We start from the raw sequence: 20563 nt of genomic DNA, 5'->3' as shown, positions 1-20563 counted from the left end.
ATCATAGCTAGTTTGTGTCCACAACTGCATCAGCAAATACATTAATTCCGGTAGCTACCGGTAACTATTTTTTTTAGCTAGCTAATAGCTATCGTCAACTATTTTTGAAATTATTACCATATATATGTGTTATTAATCTAAACCAGCAAGCTAGCTGACAAGCATGGACTCAATAGGACCAGCTAACATCGTTAGCTAGCAAGCAACATGCCTCGATTCTTCCCACAATAATTCTACAGTATGTTGCAATTGAATTATATATATTTTAAGTATTGCACTGCTATAGAAATACTTATAACGACGTCAAACTAATAACGAATTTATAGGAAGGCATTAAAAAGTGACATTTTACCTAGTCTTGGCCTTCGACTTCTCTTGCTCACTGGCTCTCAGAGGACGTTGGACCCTACCAACTGCTCTAAAATGGTGTTGTTTCCTTCTAACAATGAATCATTAAAAAATACTTTTTAATTCAATATGACTTCAACTTAAGAATATTAGAACATTCGTCTGGGGGATCATTTCAATGTTAAAAACGGGTGCTTTCTTCTTTGAAAATAAAAGTTATTCTATTCACGATAAATATGACTTGATGGTACCTCCCCAGTGACCTCTCACATTTTCAGCGGCAAGCTTCCGCTTCATTGAAAGACTTGTTGACAATCGTTGCTGAAAATGCCGTAATGTTAGACTGTTCATGTTATTGATTTCTTTCCTCAGTTTTTGTGAAATAGTATATGGCACTTTATGGTATGTTACTCTATGGCCCATTTTTATAGGACAATTAGTCTGATGGCCAACTTAGCATGCTAGCTAACGTTAGCTAGCTTGGACTGCAAACATACAATAGGTAGCATGGCGTCTCTAACTAGTTCTGTATGATGAGTAGTGTTAAGAATTGCTGTGTAAGTGTATCATGTCCATGTACCGTTCATGGACCATGTCTGTTCACATTTTTATAAAGATCAGACCTGCAGACCTGTTCGTCGTCAGTCATATTTTATGCATGTGAAAGTGGATCGAAATATATAGCCATCTTGTTGATAACTAGGTAATGGTCTTGTCCCTGCAGTATGACAGCTGAGGAGAATGACTTCTATTATCAAACTGACTGCTGTGTCAGGGGTGCAGGAGGAGTCTGCCCTCTGCTACCTGCTGCAGGTGGATGAGTTCCGCTTCCTCCTGGACTGTGGCTGGGATGAGAGCTTCTCTATGGACATTATTGATGCCATGAAAAGGTAGAACACACATCATCTAAGCCAGTAGTTCTCAATGGGGTACATGGCCTATCCAAAGGGAGTACTTGGTAAGACTCAGAACATAGGCCTAATGATTGGTTACACATGGGCACATGTGCAGAGCAAAATGTGATTGGAGGTACGGATTGAGAATCACTGATCTACGCTATCTAGACATTGTCTTTGATTACTGAAGTCAACAACTAGAACTTATCCCTGTCACTCAGATCTCTTACGAGCCATTCCACTTCTCAATAGGTATGTCCACCAGGTTGATGCGGTGCTCCTCTCCCATCCTGACCCCCTGCACCTGGGGGCTCTGCCCTACGCCGTGGGCAAGCTGGGCCTCAACTGCCCCATCTACGCCACCATCCCCGTCTACAAGATGGGTCAGATGTTCATGTATGACCTGTATCAGGTAAAGGCAGGAGTGTGTTAACCTGGTCCCAGATCTGTTTGTGATGTCTTGCCAACTCAGCAGGACTGGGACCAAGCTAGGGGATGTGTGGGTGATGTCCTATTGAACAAGAGGTGACCGTGCACTGTAAAACTATTCTCACTATTGGGATCTGTTGTTTTGGTAGTCGCGCAACAACACTGAGGACTTCAACCTGTTCACCCTGGATGATGTAGACTGCGCTTTTGATAAAATCCAGCAGTTGAAGTACTCCCAGATTGTAAATCTGAAAGGTCAGTAAAACATGTATCAGTCTTACATAGTGATTGAATGATCATATTTCTATTGAGTAACCTCCTTGTTATAGCTGAAACACTGGTTCAAACAACCTTTTTACTCTTCTGGACAGGGAAAGGACATGGTCTGTCCATCACTCCACTTCCTGCTGGTCACATGATCGGTGGGACCATCTGGAAGATTGTGAAGGATGGGGAGGAGGAGATTGTTTACGCGGTGGACTTCAACCACAAGCGAGAGATGTGAGTAGAGACTGGATAGTGCATGTTTATTTTGCTGCTGAACCTTCAAGGTACAGTACATGACCAAAAGTATGTGGACACCTGCTCATCGAACATCACATTCCAAAATCATGGGCGTTATTATGGAATTGGCCTCATCAATTTGAAACGGCTGCGCTGCAATAATGACCTGACCTGTGTCCCGTAATGAACCTGCATTTCCTATAGAACCTGGCTAATAATGACTAGCCATCTTTTAAATTAGCATGTCCTTGCAGGGCTTGACATTCAGGCACACTACATGATCAAAAATATGTGGAGACCTGCTCATCAAACATAATTTAATTAAAAAATCATGGGCATCAATATGAAGTTGGTCCCCCAACATATTGTAAATCTTTCCTCCAGCCACCTGAATGGGTGTACATTGGAGTCGGTGAGTCGTCCCTCTCTGCTCATCACAGACTCCTTTAACGCTACATACGTGCAGCCGCGTCGCAAACAAAGGGACGAGCAGCTTCTAAGTAAGTTAATCAACTCTCACTCATGTGTGCAGTAATGCTATCCTGATCACAAATATTTTTATGCTGTCTTGCCAACTCCTGTGGTCACTGTCACACCATGGCCATAGCTAGACAGCACAAAAAGATCTGGGCCCAGGCTACAGTAATACCTAAACGTTGAATATTAAAAAAATGTCTAACCCGCCAATCATTTCCCCCTTCAGCCAATGTGATGGAGACGCTACGTGGTGACGGCAACGTGCTGATTGCCGTGGATACGGCGGGCCGTGTGCTTGAGCTGGCTCAACTACTGGACCAGATCTGGAGGACGAAGGACGCCGGTCTCGGGGTCTACTCTCTGGCCCTGCTCAACAACGTCAGCTACAACGTGGTGGAGTTCTCCAAGTCTCAGGTCTCGGCCACACGCATTTTATTTATTTATTTGTATTTTATTTTACCTTTATTTAACCAGGTAGGCTAGTTGAGAACAAGTTCTCATTTGCAACTGCGACCTGGCAGAGAACTTGGAACGAAAGGCGGCCAAATGAGGTGTTGGCTTTAGGGATGATCAGTGAGATACACCTGCTGGAGCGCGTATTACGGGTGGGTGTTGCCATCGTGACCAGTGAACTGAGATAAGGCGGAGCTTTACCTAGCATGGACTTGTAGATGACCTGGAGCCAGTGGGTCTGGCGACGAATATGTAGCGAGGGCCAGCCGACTAGAGCATACAGGTCGCAGTGGTGGGTGGTATAAGGTGCTTTAGTGACAAAACGGATGGCACTGTGATAAACTGCATCCAGTTTGCTGAGTAGAGTGTTGGAAGCAATTTTGTAGATGACATCGCCGAAGTCGAGGATCGGTAGGATAGTCAGTTTTACTAGGGTAAGTTTGGCGGCGTGAGTGAAGGAGGCTTTGTTGCGGAATAGAAAGCCGACTCTAGATTTGATTTTCGATTGGAGATGTTTGATATGAGTCTGGAAGGAGAGTTTACAGTCTAGCCAGACACCTAGGTACTTATAGATGTCCACATATTCAAGGTCGGAACCATCCAGGGTGGGGATGCTAGTCAGGCGTGCGGGTGCAGGCAGCGAACGGTTGAAAATGCATTGCATTTGGTTTTACTAGCGTTTAAGAGCAGTTGGAGGCCACGGAAGGAGTGTTGTATGGCATTGAAGCTCGTTTGAAGGTTAGATAGCACAGTGTCCAAGAACGGGCCAGAAGTATATAGTATGATGTCGTCTGCGTAGAGGTGGATCAGGGAATCTCCCGCAGCAAGAGCAACATCATTGATATATACAGAGAAAAGAGTCGGCCCGAGAATTGAACCCTGTGGCACCCCCATAGAGACTGCCAGAGGACCGGACAGCATGCCCTCCGATTTGACACACTGAACTCTGTCTGCAAAGTAGTTGGTGAACCAGGCAAGGCAGTCATCAGAAAAACCGAGGCTACTGAGTCTGCCTATAAGAATATGGTGATTGACAGAGTCGAAAGCCTTGGCAAGGTCGATGAAGACGGCTGCACAGTACTGTCTTTTATTGATGGCGGTTATGATATCGTTTAGTACCTTGAGCGTGGCTGAGGTGCACCCGTGACCGGCTCGGAAGCCGATTGCACAGCGGAGAAGGTACGGTGGGATTCGAGATGGTCAGTGACCTGTTTGTTGACTTGGCTTTCGAAGACCTTAGATAGGCAGGGTAGGATGGATATAGGTCTGTAACAGTTTGGGTCCAGGGTGTCTCCCCCTTTGAAGTACCAGACAATCTTTAAAACAGTTTTAAGTGTTTGTTTCAGCCTGCCTGCAGTGCCAGATAGGTGGGGTTTACACTTTTGGGACTGTTCCATTGGTTCAGTTGCACCGTGCAAGCTCAGTGAAGCAGAGCTAAAGTATTTGAAAGATCTCATATAATATTTGAACCCAGGTCTCTAGCTCACTCACCATGAGGAGATGTGATCAACTTTGTGCTAATGTTCACTTTTCAATAGTGCTCACTGCTCAGTCATACATTTTGTGAAAAATATTACAATGATTCACTTTTGTGGGATGGATTTAATCTTTTTCTCAATGTTGTTGTAACACACGGCGCATGTCCTGCTAATATTGTGTGATTTTCCTGTCATTGTAATAGGCACGTTAACAAGAGACGTGATTCTGCCTGTTATATTCTCCCCCTACAGGTGGAGTGGATGAGTGACAAGCTGATGCGTTGCTTCGAGGACAAGCGCAACAACCCTTTCCAGTTCCGCCACCTGTCCCTGTGCCACAGCCTGGCCGACCTGGCTCGCGTGCCCAGCCCCAAGGTTGTGCTCTGCAGCCAGCCCGACCTGGAGTCTGGCTTCTCCCGCGAGCTCTTCATCCAGTGGTGCCAGGAGGCCAAGAACTCAGTGATCCTCACCTACCGCACCACGCCTGGCACCCTGGGCCGCTACCTCATCGATAACCCCGGGGAGAAGATGCTAGACCTGGAGGTGAGACTAGGACAGGGGTCGGCAACTAGGTTTGCCTTTGGGGGACTTTTTCTGGGCTAGTTGTCAACGGGTCAGAACGTAATTAGTATAATAGCAGCCCAATTCATAGGCCTACACTACAAATTGGACACCATTGGTCCAATGCAGCCATTTTTTTTTATCTCAATCAAATAATTTCTGGGTAACAATAAGTACCTTACGTAGAGTGTTTTCAATTAACATGGTCAAACAGAAACAAAATTAGTGTCTAAGCAAAGGGCAATTTCTCAAGCAAGAAGTTTGCTATGACTGTTTTTGAGTGGTCTGAGTAGGGAGGGAAAGACTGAACATTTGCTGTTATTGGCAGAGGTTTGGACTGTTCTTCTTGGTCTATTAACTAATTTGCCGCTTGGTGATGTCACCATTGAAGGCCAAAACTCCCTCCCACCTTAAACAGGAATAAAGTTTGAAACAGCTCTGACACTAAAAGATCATTATCATCATTTTCACAGTATTATTCCAACCTCAGAAATGTATATAAAACATCACGATTTTGACTGCACTGGGCCTTTAACACATCTGGTTAGTATAATGGACATAAATAAACGCAACATGCAACAATTTCAAAGATTTTATTGAATTAAAGTTCATATATGGAAATCTGTCAATTTAAATAAATTAGGCCTAATCTATGGATTTCACATGACTGGGAATACAGATAGCTTAAAAAAGATATGGGCATAGATCAGCGAACCAGGCAGTATCTGGTGTGACCATCATGTTGATTGGGGCCTGCTCTTCTTCAATGGCTGTGTGAAGCTGCTGTATATCAGCTTCCAGGAATTGTGTACAGATCCTTGCGACCATTGGGCTGTGCATTATCATGCTGAAACATGAGGTGATGGCGGCTGATGAATGGCACAACAATCGGCCTCAGGATCTCTGTCACGGTATCTCTGTGTATTCAAATTGCCATCAATAAAATGCAGTCGTGTTCATTGTCTGTAGCTTATGCCTGCCCATACCTTAACCCCACTACCACCACCATGGTGCACTCTGTTCACAACGTTGACATCAGCAAACCACTCGCCCGCATGTCCCCATACACGTGGTCTGCGGTTGTACAGTCGGATGGATGTATTGCCAAAACTTCTAAAACAACGTTGGAGGGCGGCTTATGGTAGTGAAATGCACATTAGATTCTCTGGCAACAGGTCTGGTGGACATTCCTCCTGTCCGCATGCCAATTGCACGCTCCCTCAAAACTTGAGACGTCTGTAGCATAGTGTTGTGTGACAACTGCACATTTTAGTGGCCTTTTTTTATTGTCCCCAGCACAAGGTGCACCTGTGTAATGATCATGCCATTTAATCAGCTTATTGATATGCTTAGTAACATGTGAAGGATGTGAAGAAATTTGTGTTCCACATTTGAGAGCAATAAGATTTGAGCGTATGGAACACTTCTGGGATCTGGCAGCTCTTGCTGCTATTTATATTTTTGTTACGTGTCTATAGTCAATTCAATGACAATAACATAATCATTTCTATCTGATTACACTGATATAATCAACAATGTCTTTACTAAATTAGTTTTTAAAATATATTTTTATGCGTTGATTGGGGAGAATCATCTTGCAATCAAGAGAAAATGACGCTCTCAAAACAAAGGTGGCTAATGAAAATAGAAGTTTAAGGGAAGACTGGGCCCAGAAATATGCATTCTTACCATATTTCTCCAATGTCGAACCAGAGTGTCTTTTTTTGCTACGAAACTGTTGCTTTTTGCAAATAATGAAGTCTGGGACGTCCTTATGAATCTAAGCACGGTAGCCTACTTTTCAAAAGTTAACTTTCCACCCAGACAGCATCCCGACAGATGCAGAAAATGTTTAGCTTAGAGTGACAGGATAGCAAATTCCATTTTTTTTGTCTCTTTCGAATATAGGTCGTAGCACAGCTTCAAAATGTCATAGAGAGAAACCATATGCGTCAGTCAGATATTTTGCGTGCATTTTATGAAGCTTGTCTGTAATGTAAGGCACCAGTGTTGAGCATCGTTATAGAGCGCTTTATGTAATCGGGGTCCTTTTTTATGATTTAATTTCAAAATATTAAGCTAACAATAGGTAGGGTATCCCTTCTGTCCTTTTCTTTAACAAAGGATATGTCATACCCTCACATACCCCCTCAGTTGAAGCCCTGCTTTAAACCAAACACTCCAAGCCTTTCACGGACACGGAGGTATTTAAGGAGGGAATGGTGACAGCATTGGAGGATTTGGTTACCGACAAATCTATGGAAAGCATAAATGCGTCTGTCAAACAGGTAGGCCGAGTCTGTGCTTCTTAAATAGGAAGAAATAGTCGAATTCAAATGAAGAAAATTAATTACTCAAATTACTTTCAGCCTCATTCGCTGTCCAACACAGTTGGTTGTACGCGGCCGCCGCTTCACGTTTCATGACTAGGCTTGTCACGATTCCCAAATATTACAAACAATAGGATACCAGGCCAAGGATCACGATACAGAGTAGTATTGCGATGCCATGGTGGAAATTGGTGGCCTAGCATCCTGTTCGCCCCGTCACCCGGACGCTTGTTCACGTTTTCTAAACCTTCTCCAAAAACCTGTCACTGAAATTCCCACTTCTATTCAATACAACACATTGAATTTAACGTCACACTGTTAAGTGTATAATATAATACTGCATAGAATGGCTGATTTGCTAATATTTGCAAAGGCATTCCTGTGATTTGGCTGGAGGAATGGGAAGAAGGAATATGGAATGGCATCAAACACGTAGAAACCGTGTTTGATTCCATTCCTCTCATTCTGCTCCAGCCATTGCCACAAGTCCTCATACCTCCTATGATATACCTGCATAATGATCTGCATGTAATTGTGTCAGTGAGGGTAAAAGACTGCATAATGATCTGCATGTCATTGTGTCAGTGAGGAGAAAATACTGCAGAATGATCTGCATGTCATTGTGTCAGTGAGGAGAAAATACTGCAGAATGATCTGCATGTCATTGTGTCAGTGAGGAGAAAATACTGCAGAATGATCTGCTTGTCATTGTGTCAGTGAGGAGAAAATACTGCAGAATGATCTGCATGTCATTGTGTCAGTGAGGAGAAAATGCTGCAGAATGATCTGCATGTCAGTGAGGAGAAAATACTGCAGAATGATCTGCATGTCATTGTGTCAGTATGGAGAAAATACTGCATAATGATCTGCATGTCATTGTGTCAGTATGGAGAAAATACTGCATAATGATCTACATGTCATTGTGTCAGTATGGAGAAAATACTGCATAATGATCTGCATGTCATTGTCAATAAGGAGAAAATACTGCAGAAGGATCTGCATGTCAGTATGGAGAAAATACTGCATAATGATCTGCATGTCATTGTGTCAGAATGGAGAAAATACTGCATAATGATCTGCATGTCATTGTGTCAGTATGGAGAAAATACTGCATAATGATCTGCATGTCATTGTGTCAGTATGGAGAAAATACTGCATAATGATCTGCATGTCATTGTGTCAGTATGGAGAAAATACTGCATAATGATCTGCATGTCATTGTGTCAGTATGGAGAAAATACTGCATAATGATCTGCATGTCATTGTGTCAGTATGGAGAAAATACTGCAGAATGATCTGCATGTCATTGTGTCAATAAGGAGAAAATACTGCAGAATGATCTGCATGTCAGTATGGAGAAAATACTGCAGAATGATCTGCATGTCATTGTGTCAGTATGGAGAAAATACTGCATAATGATCTGCATGTCATTGTGTCAGTATGGAGAAAATACTGCATAATGATCTGCATGTCATTGTGTCAGTATGGAGAAAATACTGCATAATGATCTGCATGTCATTGTGTCAGTATGGAGAAAATACTGCATAATGATCTGCATGTCATTGTGTCAGTATGGAGAAAATACTGCATAATGATCTGCATGTCATTGTGTCAATAAGGAGAAAATACTGCAGAATGATCTGCATGTCAGTATGGAGAAAATACTGCAGAATGATCTGCATGTCATTGTGTCAGTATGGAGAAAATACTGCATAATGATCTGCATGTCATTGTGTCAGTATGGAGAAAATACTGCATGAAACCTTCTTTCCTCTTCAGTTAACACATACTCACTCTCAAACACACAACACTCTCTCTCTCTTTCACATACACACACTGCTTCCAATTTTCCAAACGTTAAGACACCAAATAGAATGTAAGGAGGACCAGATAAACATAGATGTTTGATACAGTTTAGGCTTACAGTAGTTAGGCCTTATATGAATTATACATTTTCCTTTCTTCCTGTGCCAATCAAATGTGCCTAAACCTACTGTCAAGTTACCAGGTTGTTAGCTAGCTAGGGTACATGACTGAACACTTATCAAATCAATAATTAGCGACCCGGGATTAGTTTATAACGGCCTGCGACATGGTTTGTGAAACGATGTAAAATGCATGCGAATACCGATAGAAAGAATAAAAGGCATCTCTGGTAATATGGGTCTTATTTTCTTAATGTTTAGGCTAGAGACAATGTGTTTTTTTTGCTGTAAAGCTGCAAACATGCTTGTCGCAAAGCGGTGCTCCATTTTCCCTCCCTGACACCCCGAGTCTGCATGACAGCGAGCTTGCAAAGTCTACTCAGATCGGTCCGTGCTCTTTGTTATAACAGGCGATGAAATGATACAAATGTATCAGCTTTGCGCACTAATCCAATGTAACAAATGTACAATTCTAACAACAAAAGACTCATAAGGGTCTGGGTCTGCATCCCTGCTCGCCATCGCGGTTAAATTATATTGGGGGTAAATAAAACGGACGGAGGAATAGACGCGTGGACAGAGTGAAGCAGGTGAGTGAGCACTGGTAGGGGATGCGGCTGGCTGGTTCCAGCTGACACAGGTGATATGCGCTTGAAAGGGAAGTGGATATTGGACCTGCATATACAAGTGGCTGTTGCTTCAATTCAACTGAATTTATAAACCAAACTAACTTTCTAAACATGTTATAACCGGCACCAGCAGGTTCTTAATATCGGTAGGGCTGAAAAAGTTGGTAGTATCATATGAAATGGTACTACAGTATTCTATAATGTTATTGTAAGTGTCATGACGTTTTGGTACCTTGATATTACACCATGGTACACCAGCACAACCTGGCACGCTTGCCTTATTGTCTCTTGCACTGTCTCTTGCACTCTCTCCTCATGGATTGAAGTTCAAATGTAACTTTTGCATTATTTTGGCGGGGTAACTTCTTCTTGGGACATTACATTTGGATCCGATACTATTTGGGGAACCCAAAAAAATAGAAGAGCAGCTGTGCGGCCATTTTGGCTCCGACTGATAGCTTTTTGGATTTATTTATTTTGGTGCAGCATCTCCCTAGGGCTCTTCCTGTCTCTGTTTCCGTCTCAACTCAAGCGTGGAACAGCTTGATGTGTCACTGGCATTCGCACTGTTCCCCCCCCCCCTTTTTTTCTCCATTTCATTTTCTTGTCATGTTGACAGATTAGAAAACGGGTGAAGCTGGAAGGCAGGGAGCTGGAAGAATACTTGGAGAAAGAGAGAATGAAGAAGGAAGCTGCCAAAAAACTTGAACAAGAAAAAGAGTGAGTCACTGACACTGTTTGTGTGTTTTGGGCCTTAACTTATTTACAATATTTGGGCACCGTGAATAATATTCCCAGACATGGGTATTGTTCTGTGTGTGTGTTACGCGCATGTGTGCGTGGAGGACATACTATACAGATTCATGAAGTTGGTCTCCGGGAACGAAGATGTTTGTTTTTGAGATGAAGAAACACAGCAAGATTGTGTGTGTGTGAGTCTAATATATTTGTGTCTCTCAGGGTGGATGTGGACTCCAGTGACGAGAGCGACATGGAGGATGACCTGGAGCTGCCGGCGATGGTGAAGACCAAACACCACGACCTGATGATGAAGGGAGACGGCGTCCGCAAGGGCAGCTTCTTCAAACAGGCCAAGAAGTCCTACCCCATGTTCCCCACCCACGAGGAGAGGGTCAAATGGGATGAGTACGGAGAGATCATCAGGTACTGGAGTCATTAAACTATTACCCTTTTCACACTAAAGCGCTGATCAAAACTGAGCTGTGCTGACCTGGTTATGCATCAACCATAGATGCTGGACAAGGGAAATATTAGTGCCAGTACAGTCCGGTTGGCACAGAAGTGTAAAAATGCTCTACACAGACTGTCTTTTACCTCGGTAGAAACCCCTTTGAATAATGAGCTATGGATTTTTTTGTTGAAGCAGAGCTTAACTTCACACGATGATGTATTAATTAATGACTGTCTCCAGGCCGGAGGACTTCCTGGTACCAGAGCTCCAGGCCACAGAGGAGGAGAAGAACAAGCTGGAGTCGGGCATGGCCAAAGGAGACGAACCCATGGACCAGGACTCCTCATCCAAAGTACCCACCAAGTGTACCTCCACTACAGAGAACCTGGAGATCAAGTAAGTGGGCCTACCCACCTAAATTGAAAGCAGACTTCTTCAGAGAGCCTCTCAATGCAAAAAAACAATATGATTCATTTTTATATTGTAATGATTCACACGGAACACATTGTGCTGAAACGTGTACGTTTGGGATTTTAATGATCCTTGTGGATATGCCAAGACTATAGTTATTTTAATATGCGCATAATATTAAAAGTACCTTAGTATTTTTCTCTAATATTATCAGGGACCCCCTCTCAGGCAAACCGGCGACCCACCCCCATCATACGTTAGCAAGAGAGAAAACATTCACATGTCTTGTCGTCAAGGGAATGATAATGGCATGTAAAAGTCATGTTTTTTATTCTTATTTTATTGCTTTGGTAGATCTTTTTTATTTTTTATTATTTTGATCTCCCCACATAATTTGAATAGGAAGTGTAAACTCCATAGACAAAGGTAACTCAAACACATTTTTGCTAAGAGTAGCTGTTTAGCGGCTTAACAGCAGCACTTGGTGGCCTATTTGCAGGTGCTTTTTCAATCCTATGTCAGATACTCCAGTGAGTGTAATTTGCTCAGTGTTAAGAGATAGAGTTTGTATCATTAGAAATAACATATTCTCCTCTTTTCTACTGTAGGTATGTAATTCAAAATGTGTTTATTTTGTTGCTAGCAATATTCATAAAAACATTTTATATATAATTTTTTTTTGCTGAAAATAAGTGGTCTGCGGACTGCCAGTTGTATACCGCTGATAGTATATATCTTTTTTTTTACATCACAATTTAAAATGAATATCTTAATTCATATTTAAAATATGGAGAAATTATAAATTCTTATCTGATCATTCTGTGCAGAGCCAGGGTGACGTACATCGACTACGAGGGGCGTTCAGACGGCGACTCTATCAAGAAGATCATCAATCAGATGAAGCCTCGGCAGCTGGTGATCGTGCACGGCCCTCCCGAGGCCAGCCTGGACCTGGCCGAGTCCTGCAAGGCCTTCACCAAGGACATTAAGGTCTACACACCTAAGCTGCAGGAAACTGTGGACGCCACCAGTGAGACACACATCTACCAGGTCAGTCGGGTTCGAATTTTATACAAAATGCCATGCTAATTTAAAATATTTTGGGACAGATTGACTCATGCCCTATATGATTGTGAATAATTGACATAGAATGTTGTGTTATCACAATTCACCAATCAGAATGACGATGTGCTTAAGTAACTGCAACTAATTTAACCCAGGTCATCTTAACCCAGGTCATCTTAGAATTTTGTAACTTGACAGTGGGTCAATTCTGTATAAGGTTAATAATAATATTATTATAATATATGCCATTTGAGTTACAGTCGTGTGTGCATAAATATACCGTACATGTATTCCTGCGAATCGAACCCCACTATCTTGGCATTACAAGTGCCGTGATCTACCATCTGGGCTACAGAGGACCCAGTTAAGCAGTTTGTTTGTGTGCAATAACATTTTAAATGTTAAGCTTAAGCACTTTCTGTCATGTATGCATGAAATATTTTATTCTTTCTGCCCAGGTGCGGTTGAAAGACTCGCTGGTGAGCTCGCTGCAGTTTTGCCGCGCCAAGGATACGGAGCTGGCGTGGATTGACGGCGTGCTGGACATGCGCGTGGTCAAGGTGGACACAGGCGTGCTGCCCGAGGAGGGCATGATGAAGGGGGAAAAGGGAGCTGGTGAGGAGGCTGTGGAGGATGGCGAGCTGGCCATGGACGTGACCCCTGCTGACGACGGCGCCACAGACCATAGTGTGGTGGCTCAGCAGCGCGCCATGAAGACGCTGTTTGGCGAGGACGTGCGCGAGCCGTCGGAGGAGAGTGACGTCATCCCCACCCTGGAGCCCCTGCCCGCCCACGAGGTGAGAGAGTGAGAGATGGAGGGGAAGAGGAGATGTACTGTAGCGAGAAATACTGTGGATAGACGGAGGGGAGGGCACAGAATAGGGGAGGGTTGGCTGTAATCCCTTAGTTCAGACAAAGGGAGAGAGAGGAGCTAGAAAGAGGGTAAAATTAGGTGGCTTTGTCCTCAGTGAAAGAGGATGGGAGAGGGCTGACCCGAGGGAGAGGGAGACTAGTGTTGATCCCGGGACCGTTTTTTATTCAGAGAGGGAAATGATAGGTTGAGTGGTTCCTCTCTAGGTTTCTTCCTAGGTTCCTGCCTTTCTAGGGAGTTGTTCCTAGGTCACAATGCTTCTACATCTGCATTGCTTGCTGTTTGTGTTTTTGGCTGGGTTTCTGTATAGCACTTTGTAAAAAAGGGCTTTATAAATACATTTGATTGATATGACAATAGACACAAAGAGCAGCACAATGCACAGGAAGAAAGCTAGCCTGTGGTTAATTTAGCAGCAGAGAGAAGGGAGCTCACCGAGTAAAACTGATCTGAGGTTATATGTATAGAAATTATTAGTGATGGGGGGAAAAAATTGATAGTTACAAATCGCAATATTATTTTTGGATGACATTATATTGATATTTGACTCTAAGTATTGATTTGTATAAAAATAACATTTATTTGATTTAGCTAGATAATGTTAGCTAGTGCTACCTGTGCCCACTTTTTCATCCAATAGCTTGTTCTCCATCTTCTTTTTAATAAGTAGTTTCTCTGCAGCAGCCTTATAGTGAGCAATATGTTTGGGACGTCACACCGCAGCAAAGTCGCAGTATCAAACCGCAATACATATGGTATCGGCACAGAAGGATGGTGACAATGTCAGATTGTGAGGTCCCTGGCAATTCCCAGCCCTAGAAAATATATGGTTAGGGTTCTACAGAGTCCACAGTCAATAGAGTCAAGCTGATCTGAGATCAGATGTAAAGAAGCTATGAAGTTGAAGTTGCACTACAGGGGTAAAAAAAACGAGGGTGCCAGTGAAGAAAGATTTCGCTGGTCACGTCTGTTTTTGGTTCACAATTTCCTTTAATTAAAAAAAATAATAATTCAAACAGCAATGGGTATGCAAACCAGGTATTCAAAACGTTTGGGACAAAGTCTTGGTTGAATCTTTTGCGATGTGCGATTCGGTCGTCATGCACTGTATGAATGAAAATGTCTAAAGGCTTTCTCAAAAAAACACACCAATTAAATGTTGAATGCAAAGTAGGCCTACCTGGCAGAATCATTTCATGATGATTTGTATCGATCACGGGGCATTTGTTTTGCAAAACTCAGCCATCACATGTAGCCTACACTGTACATTTAAATTTTTTATTGTTCACAGACTGCTGATGTGGTTTAAGCGTTGTTGTGGACTTGGTACATCACATTTTAGTTTTTTTTTCTATAAACAAAAAGTGTGATTATGAGAGTGAAAGAAAAAAATCTCTGAAACCTGGATCATGAAACCGGGAAAAACGGAATTTACCAAAAGATAAAACTGATTTTATAGGGCCCTACAACTGTAGAGTGACTTATAAATCGCTACCAATAACACTAGTATGGAGATTGAGTAAAAATGTTTTATTTTTTTCCATCCTAACAACAATGTACACTATATATACAAAAGTATGTGGACACCCCTTCATATTAGTGGATTTGGTTATTTCAGCCACACCCGTTGCTGACAGGTGTATAAAATCGAACACACAGCCATGCAATCTCCATAGACAAATATTGGCAGTAGAATGGCCATACTGAAGAGCTCAGTGACTTTCAACATGGCACCGTCATAGGATGCCACCTTTCCAACAAGTTAGTATATCAAATTTCTGCCCAGCTAGAGCTGCCCCGGTCAACTGTAAGTGCTGTTATTGTGAAGTGGAAGCATCTATTAGCAACAACGGCTCAGCCACGAAGTGGTAAGCCTCACAAGCTCACGGGACCACCGAGTGCTGAAGCACGTAGCGTGTATAAATCGTCTGTCTTCAGTTGCAATACTCTCTACCAAGGTCCAGACTGCCTCTGTTATCAATGTCAGCGCATCAACTGTTTGTCGGGAGCTTCATGAAATGGGTTTCCATGGCCGAGCAGCTGCATACAAGCCTAAGATCGCAAGATGCACAATGCCAAGTGTCGGCTGGAGTGGTGTAAAGCTAGCCGCCATTGGACTCTGGAGCAGTGGAAACGCGTTCCCTAGAGTGATAAATCATGCTTCACCATATGGCAGTCTGACGGACGAATCAGGGTTTGGCGGATGCCAGGAGAACGCTACCTGCCTTAATGCTTAGTGCTAACTGTAAAGTTTGGTGGAGGAGGAATAATGGTCTGGGGAAGTTTTTCATAGACCGGGCTAGGCTCCTTAGTTCCTGTGAAGGGAAATCTTAGTGCTACAGCATACAATTACATTCTAGAAGATTCTGTGCGTCCAACTTTGTGGCAACAATTTGGAGAAGGCCCTTTCCTGTTTCAGCATGACAATGCCCCCGTGCACAAAGCAAGGTCCATACCGAATTGTTGAGATCGGTTTAGAAGAACTTGACTAGCCTGCACAGAACCCTGACCTCAACCCAATCGACCTGTGAGCCAGGTCTAATTGCCCAACATCAGTGCCAGACCTCACAATTGCTCTTGTGGCTGAATGGAAACAAGTCCCCGCAGCAATGTTCCAGAAGAGTGGATGCTGTTATAGCAGCAAAGGGGGGACCAACTTCATATTGATGCCCATGATTTTGAAATGAAGTGTTCAATGAGCAGGTGTCCACATACTTTTGATAATTTAGTGTACCTGGATGTCAAGCCCTGCAAGGACATGCTAATTTAATAGGTGGCTGGCTAGTCATTATTAGCTTGGGCCTATATGAAATGCAGGTTCATTATGGGACACAGGTCAGGTCATTATTGCTGTGAAAAATTGGTGCGACCAAATCTTGTGCTGATGCCATCAACTGAAAAAGTTGGATTCACACCAGTGCCACAAGTGCAAAAAGTTTGTCTCGAGCCCTGAACTAATCCACAGAGTCCAACTGATCGGAGGTCAGATTTACCAGTATTAAAAACTGTATGGTTGGGGTTCCACAGAGTCCATTCAGTTTAACTGATCGAATATCAGAAGTGTGTTCAATAAGGTAAATACTTTGTGAACATGAGCTAACACATTCCATTTGTTTTGTGTTGGCCATGAAGTTGCGGAATTTTGCTAACGTTGTCAAAAAGCCGGAGATGATAGTGTGCAGCGAACGTACGTGTCTGTTTCGGATCTAAACTATCACTACAGATAATCAAATCAAAGTTTATTTGTCACGTGCACCAAAGACAACAGGTGAAATGCTTACTTACGGGACACAATGCAAATAGTTCGTTAGCCATTTGATTACCTGTTCAGAAGTCTCATGGCTTGGGTGTAAAAGCTGTTGAGAAGCCTTTGGGCTTGCGGTAGTAGAGAGAACAGTCTAAGACTGGCGTGGCTGGGTTCTTTGACCATTTTAGGGCCTTCCTCTGACACCATGTGGTGTAGAGGTCCTGGATGGCAGGTAGCTTAGCTCCAGTGAATGGGGGGGGGTGTTCAGTCCTCCTTTTTCTGTAGTCCACAATCATCTCCTTCGTCTTGGTTACGTTGAGGGATAGGTTGTTATTCTGGCACCACCCGGCCAGGTCTCTGACCTCCTCCTTATCGGCTGTCTGGTGTGTCGTCTGTAAACTTAATGACGGTGTTGGAGTCGTGCCTGGCCATGCAGTCGTGGGTGAACAGGGAGTACAGGAGGGGACTGAGCACGCTCCCCTGAGGGGCTCCGGTGTTGAGGATCAGCGTGGCAGATGTTTTGTTACCTACCCTCACCACCTGGGGGATGGTCCAGGATCCAGTTGCAGAGGGAGGTGTTTAGTCTAAGGGTCCTTAGCATAGTGATAGGCTTGAGGGCACTATGGTGTTGAACGCTGAGCTGTAGTCAATGAATAGCATTCTCTTGTAGGTGTTCCTTTTGTCCAGGTGGGAAAGGGCAGTGTGGAGTGCAATAGAGATTGCATCATCTGTGGATCTGTTTGAGCGGTATGCAAATTGGAGTGGGTCTCATGTTTCTGGGATAATGGTGTTAATGTGAGCCATTACCAGCTTTTCATGACTACAGACATGAGTGCTACGGGTCAGTAGTCATTTAGGCAGGTTACCTTAGTGCTCTTGGGCACAGGGACTATGGTGGTCTGCTTGAAGCATGTTGGTATTACAGACAGGGAGAGGTTGAAAATGTCAGTGAAGACACCTGCCAGTTGGTCAGCATGTGGCCATGTAGGTTTGTAGTTGGAATAGTAAAGTCATTTGCAGTTTGATTATTTCCTCTAAATGCCACAGTAATCCTTAGAAAATATTTTGTTTCATGTTTCACCGTAACATTTTTGAATGTTCATTCAAATTGTTTCTAAGGCTGCATTTACACAGGCAGCCCAATTCGGAGCTTTTTTTCACTAATTGTGTCTTTTGACCAATCAGATCAGCTCTTTTGCCAGTAAATGAGCAAAAAATCTAACATAGTCCTTAGAGTCATACTGATCTGAGGTTAGATGTACAGAAACTGTATGGTTGTGGTTCCACTAATCCACATAGGATGCGTTTACACAGGCAGCCAATTCTGATATTTTGGCATGACCATGGCAAAAAAGCTCATCTGATCAAAAGACCAATTAGTGGAAAAAAAGATCAGAAGTTGGTTACCTGTGTAAATGCAGCCGTAGATTACAACTGGTCTGAGATCAGTTGTATATAATGTGTTCTGGTTCTAACCCATACACACCCTGTCTAACTCACAGATCCCAGGCCACCAGTCGGTGTTCATCAACGAGCCCCGCCTGTCCGACTTCAAGCAGGTGCTGCTGAGGGAAGGCATCCAGGCTGAGTTTGTGGGAGGAGTGCTGGTGTGCAACAACATTGTGGCCGTCCGCAGGGTGAGTTGTCCGTCTGTCTGTCCTTCTACCCCAGCACACCACAGTACAGCCACTGTCATTCATTTAGTTAATTCAGCTCGCTTTGACAGCATAAGCCAATCCCAGCCCTGACCGGCGATAAGTCGTTTGTAGGCTGAAGGGGCAACCTATGTATAAACAAACCATTTCTGCTGCATACTAAAGTCAGCACCTCTCCATCTCCACATCTATTTGTGGATGTTAAAGGGGGGAAAAAATGGTTGTGACTATGCGTGACCCCTCTAACCCTTGTCCGTGTCGCCATCCCACCCCCCACCCCCTGTACAGACGGAGGCAGGGCGCATCGGCCTGGAGGGCTGCCTGTGTGATGACTACTATAAAATCCGCGAGCTGCTCTATCAGCAGTATGCTGTGGTATAGGAGAGACGAGCAGCCGCGGAGACTGCGTCGGCCATTACATGATCACACAGAGACATTCCGTTTGAGAGGAGAGAGAGTGGAGAGAGCGGACGATACCCAGAGGACCACAGTGTTCTAGGTGTTCTCCGCACACAGGCTACCTGAGCTCCCCTCGAGCATCTCCAGCTGTTTTACTTCCAACCGCTGTGTTGATTTCTCCTTTTTTACCCCCTTTGTCTGTTTACTGTTATTTTTTTTATTGTGGGTCTTTCGCCCCGCAGTGAGAGACAGATGGGCTCTCCCTTAGTGACCTCTCCTTGATGCTAACACATGATGTGCGAACCAACGGTAAACCTTAGGGTCTTTTTTACCTCTCCTCAAACTCCCTCAGCTCTGGAGAACATTCACCACACACTCGCTGGAGAGTGCCAACATCGCTTGACATAGGCTGAAATGGTTTCTGTTTTTTTGTTTTCTACTACTCATTAAATTCCCTTTTTTGAACAATTTAATTGGTTTGTGTCATATATATTTGCTGTTGGTTGAAAGGGGAACCAGACTTGTATATGTACTGTATGTAGGTTTGGGGTCAATTCAGTTAAGGTTTCAATGAGGGCAATTTTGAATGGAAATTACAGTTTACTTCCTGAATTGAGTGAATGGAAATGGAATTGACCCTGACTGTATGTAGTACCATTAAGGGGCTTTGCTCTACTGTGCTGCTGCAGTTACGGTTTGATAACACTAGATGGAGACATTTTTCTGCCTCTTCCTCCCTCTATCTCTCTCCCACAGCAGCAATTCTAGGGTTGAGAGATGACGTTGTCCCTGCAGTGATATCTTGGAAAATTAGCATAATTCACTCAGTTATGTACATAACAAGGTATAATACTTAATTCTCTAATGCTTATATTTCAGGTAAAAAATTAGGTTATATAGTTAAGATTGAGACTGAGGAAAATGAATGTATTTAAAATGGCTTGCTGATTTGTGATGTCTTCTAATCCACATATAAGGTCAATGTTATTATCCCTGTGAAGTTTAAATTCACCATTGTCTCAGGAGACTGCTTGGGGGGAGGGCGTGTCCCAAATTGCCAAATTAACCGGAGCCTTATGGTGTAAAGTAGTGCACTATAATGTGAGTAGGGTGGTGTGACGATGCTAAGATGGGGGGGGGGGGGGGGGGTTAAACCGCCGCCGAGTTGAAAAAGGCTGCGTGTCATTGGCTGGCTGAAGTCCGCTGCTGCAGTAGTGGTGGCACATCGTCTCAGCCCATTACGCTCACAGACAGTCAGCATTGTGCGAATCCCCGGGGTGGCCCATCGCCTAGCCACCTTACCACATGGGCAGTTGTGGTATGTCACTGCCGTGGCTCGACCCACAACAAAGGACCCCCCTACCATACACACAATCTCTCTCGCTCTCTCTCTCTACACACACTCACTCAGTGACCTATCGTCATGGGTCAAAGCACCTCCCCTACCATACACACAGTGACATCACTTCACCCTCAGTCGTTGTCGACTACCAAACTGCCCAACCTATGGACCCGCAGCCGGTCAGAGTATGGTGGGCCACGAACGTTTTAGTCTGGGCCGACCCGACGAAGCGAGCTGACGGTGGGCAGAGGGAGTGAGGGATCATGGGGATGGATGGATGGAGGGAGTTATAGGCATGAGCAGCATGGATGGCTGGCCCACTGATGCGCAGCTAGGTTAGTTTTGTACAGA

At 43.8% G+C, this 20563-nt stretch overlaps 1 protein-coding gene across 2 annotated transcripts; it reads left to right on the top strand.

Moving 5' to 3' along the window:
• The first annotated feature begins 616 nt into the window (after positions 1-616).
• LOC139415272 (cleavage and polyadenylation specificity factor subunit 2-like) lies at positions 617-19340 on the top strand. 2 transcript variants are annotated; one of them, XM_071163266.1, is made up of 15 exons: positions 617-850; positions 1073-1238; positions 1497-1656; positions 1823-1928; positions 2045-2174; positions 2562-2677; positions 2881-3068; positions 4838-5128; positions 10650-10750; positions 10991-11194; positions 11463-11618; positions 12461-12683; positions 13157-13495; positions 18319-18453; positions 18760-19338. In XM_071163266.1, exons 2-15 carry the CDS (start codon positions 1090-1092, stop codon positions 18850-18852), a joined length of 2391 nt encoding a protein of 796 aa, XP_071019367.1. In that variant the 5' UTR covers positions 617-850; positions 1073-1089; the 3' UTR covers positions 18853-19338. The 2 variants fall into 2 exon arrangements, with proteins under 2 accessions (XP_071019367.1, XP_071019366.1); XM_071163265.1 differs by having other exon boundaries at positions 622-750; positions 18760-19340.
• Positions 19341-20563: the final 1223 nt, after the last annotated feature.

This window comes from Oncorhynchus clarkii, chromosome 8 (genome assembly GCF_045791955.1).
Source record: "Oncorhynchus clarkii lewisi isolate Uvic-CL-2024 chromosome 8, UVic_Ocla_1.0, whole genome shotgun sequence".
Lineage (NCBI taxonomy): Eukaryota > Metazoa > Chordata > Actinopteri > Salmoniformes > Salmonidae > Oncorhynchus > Oncorhynchus clarkii.
This window is presented reverse-complemented; position numbering and strand designations above follow the sequence as displayed.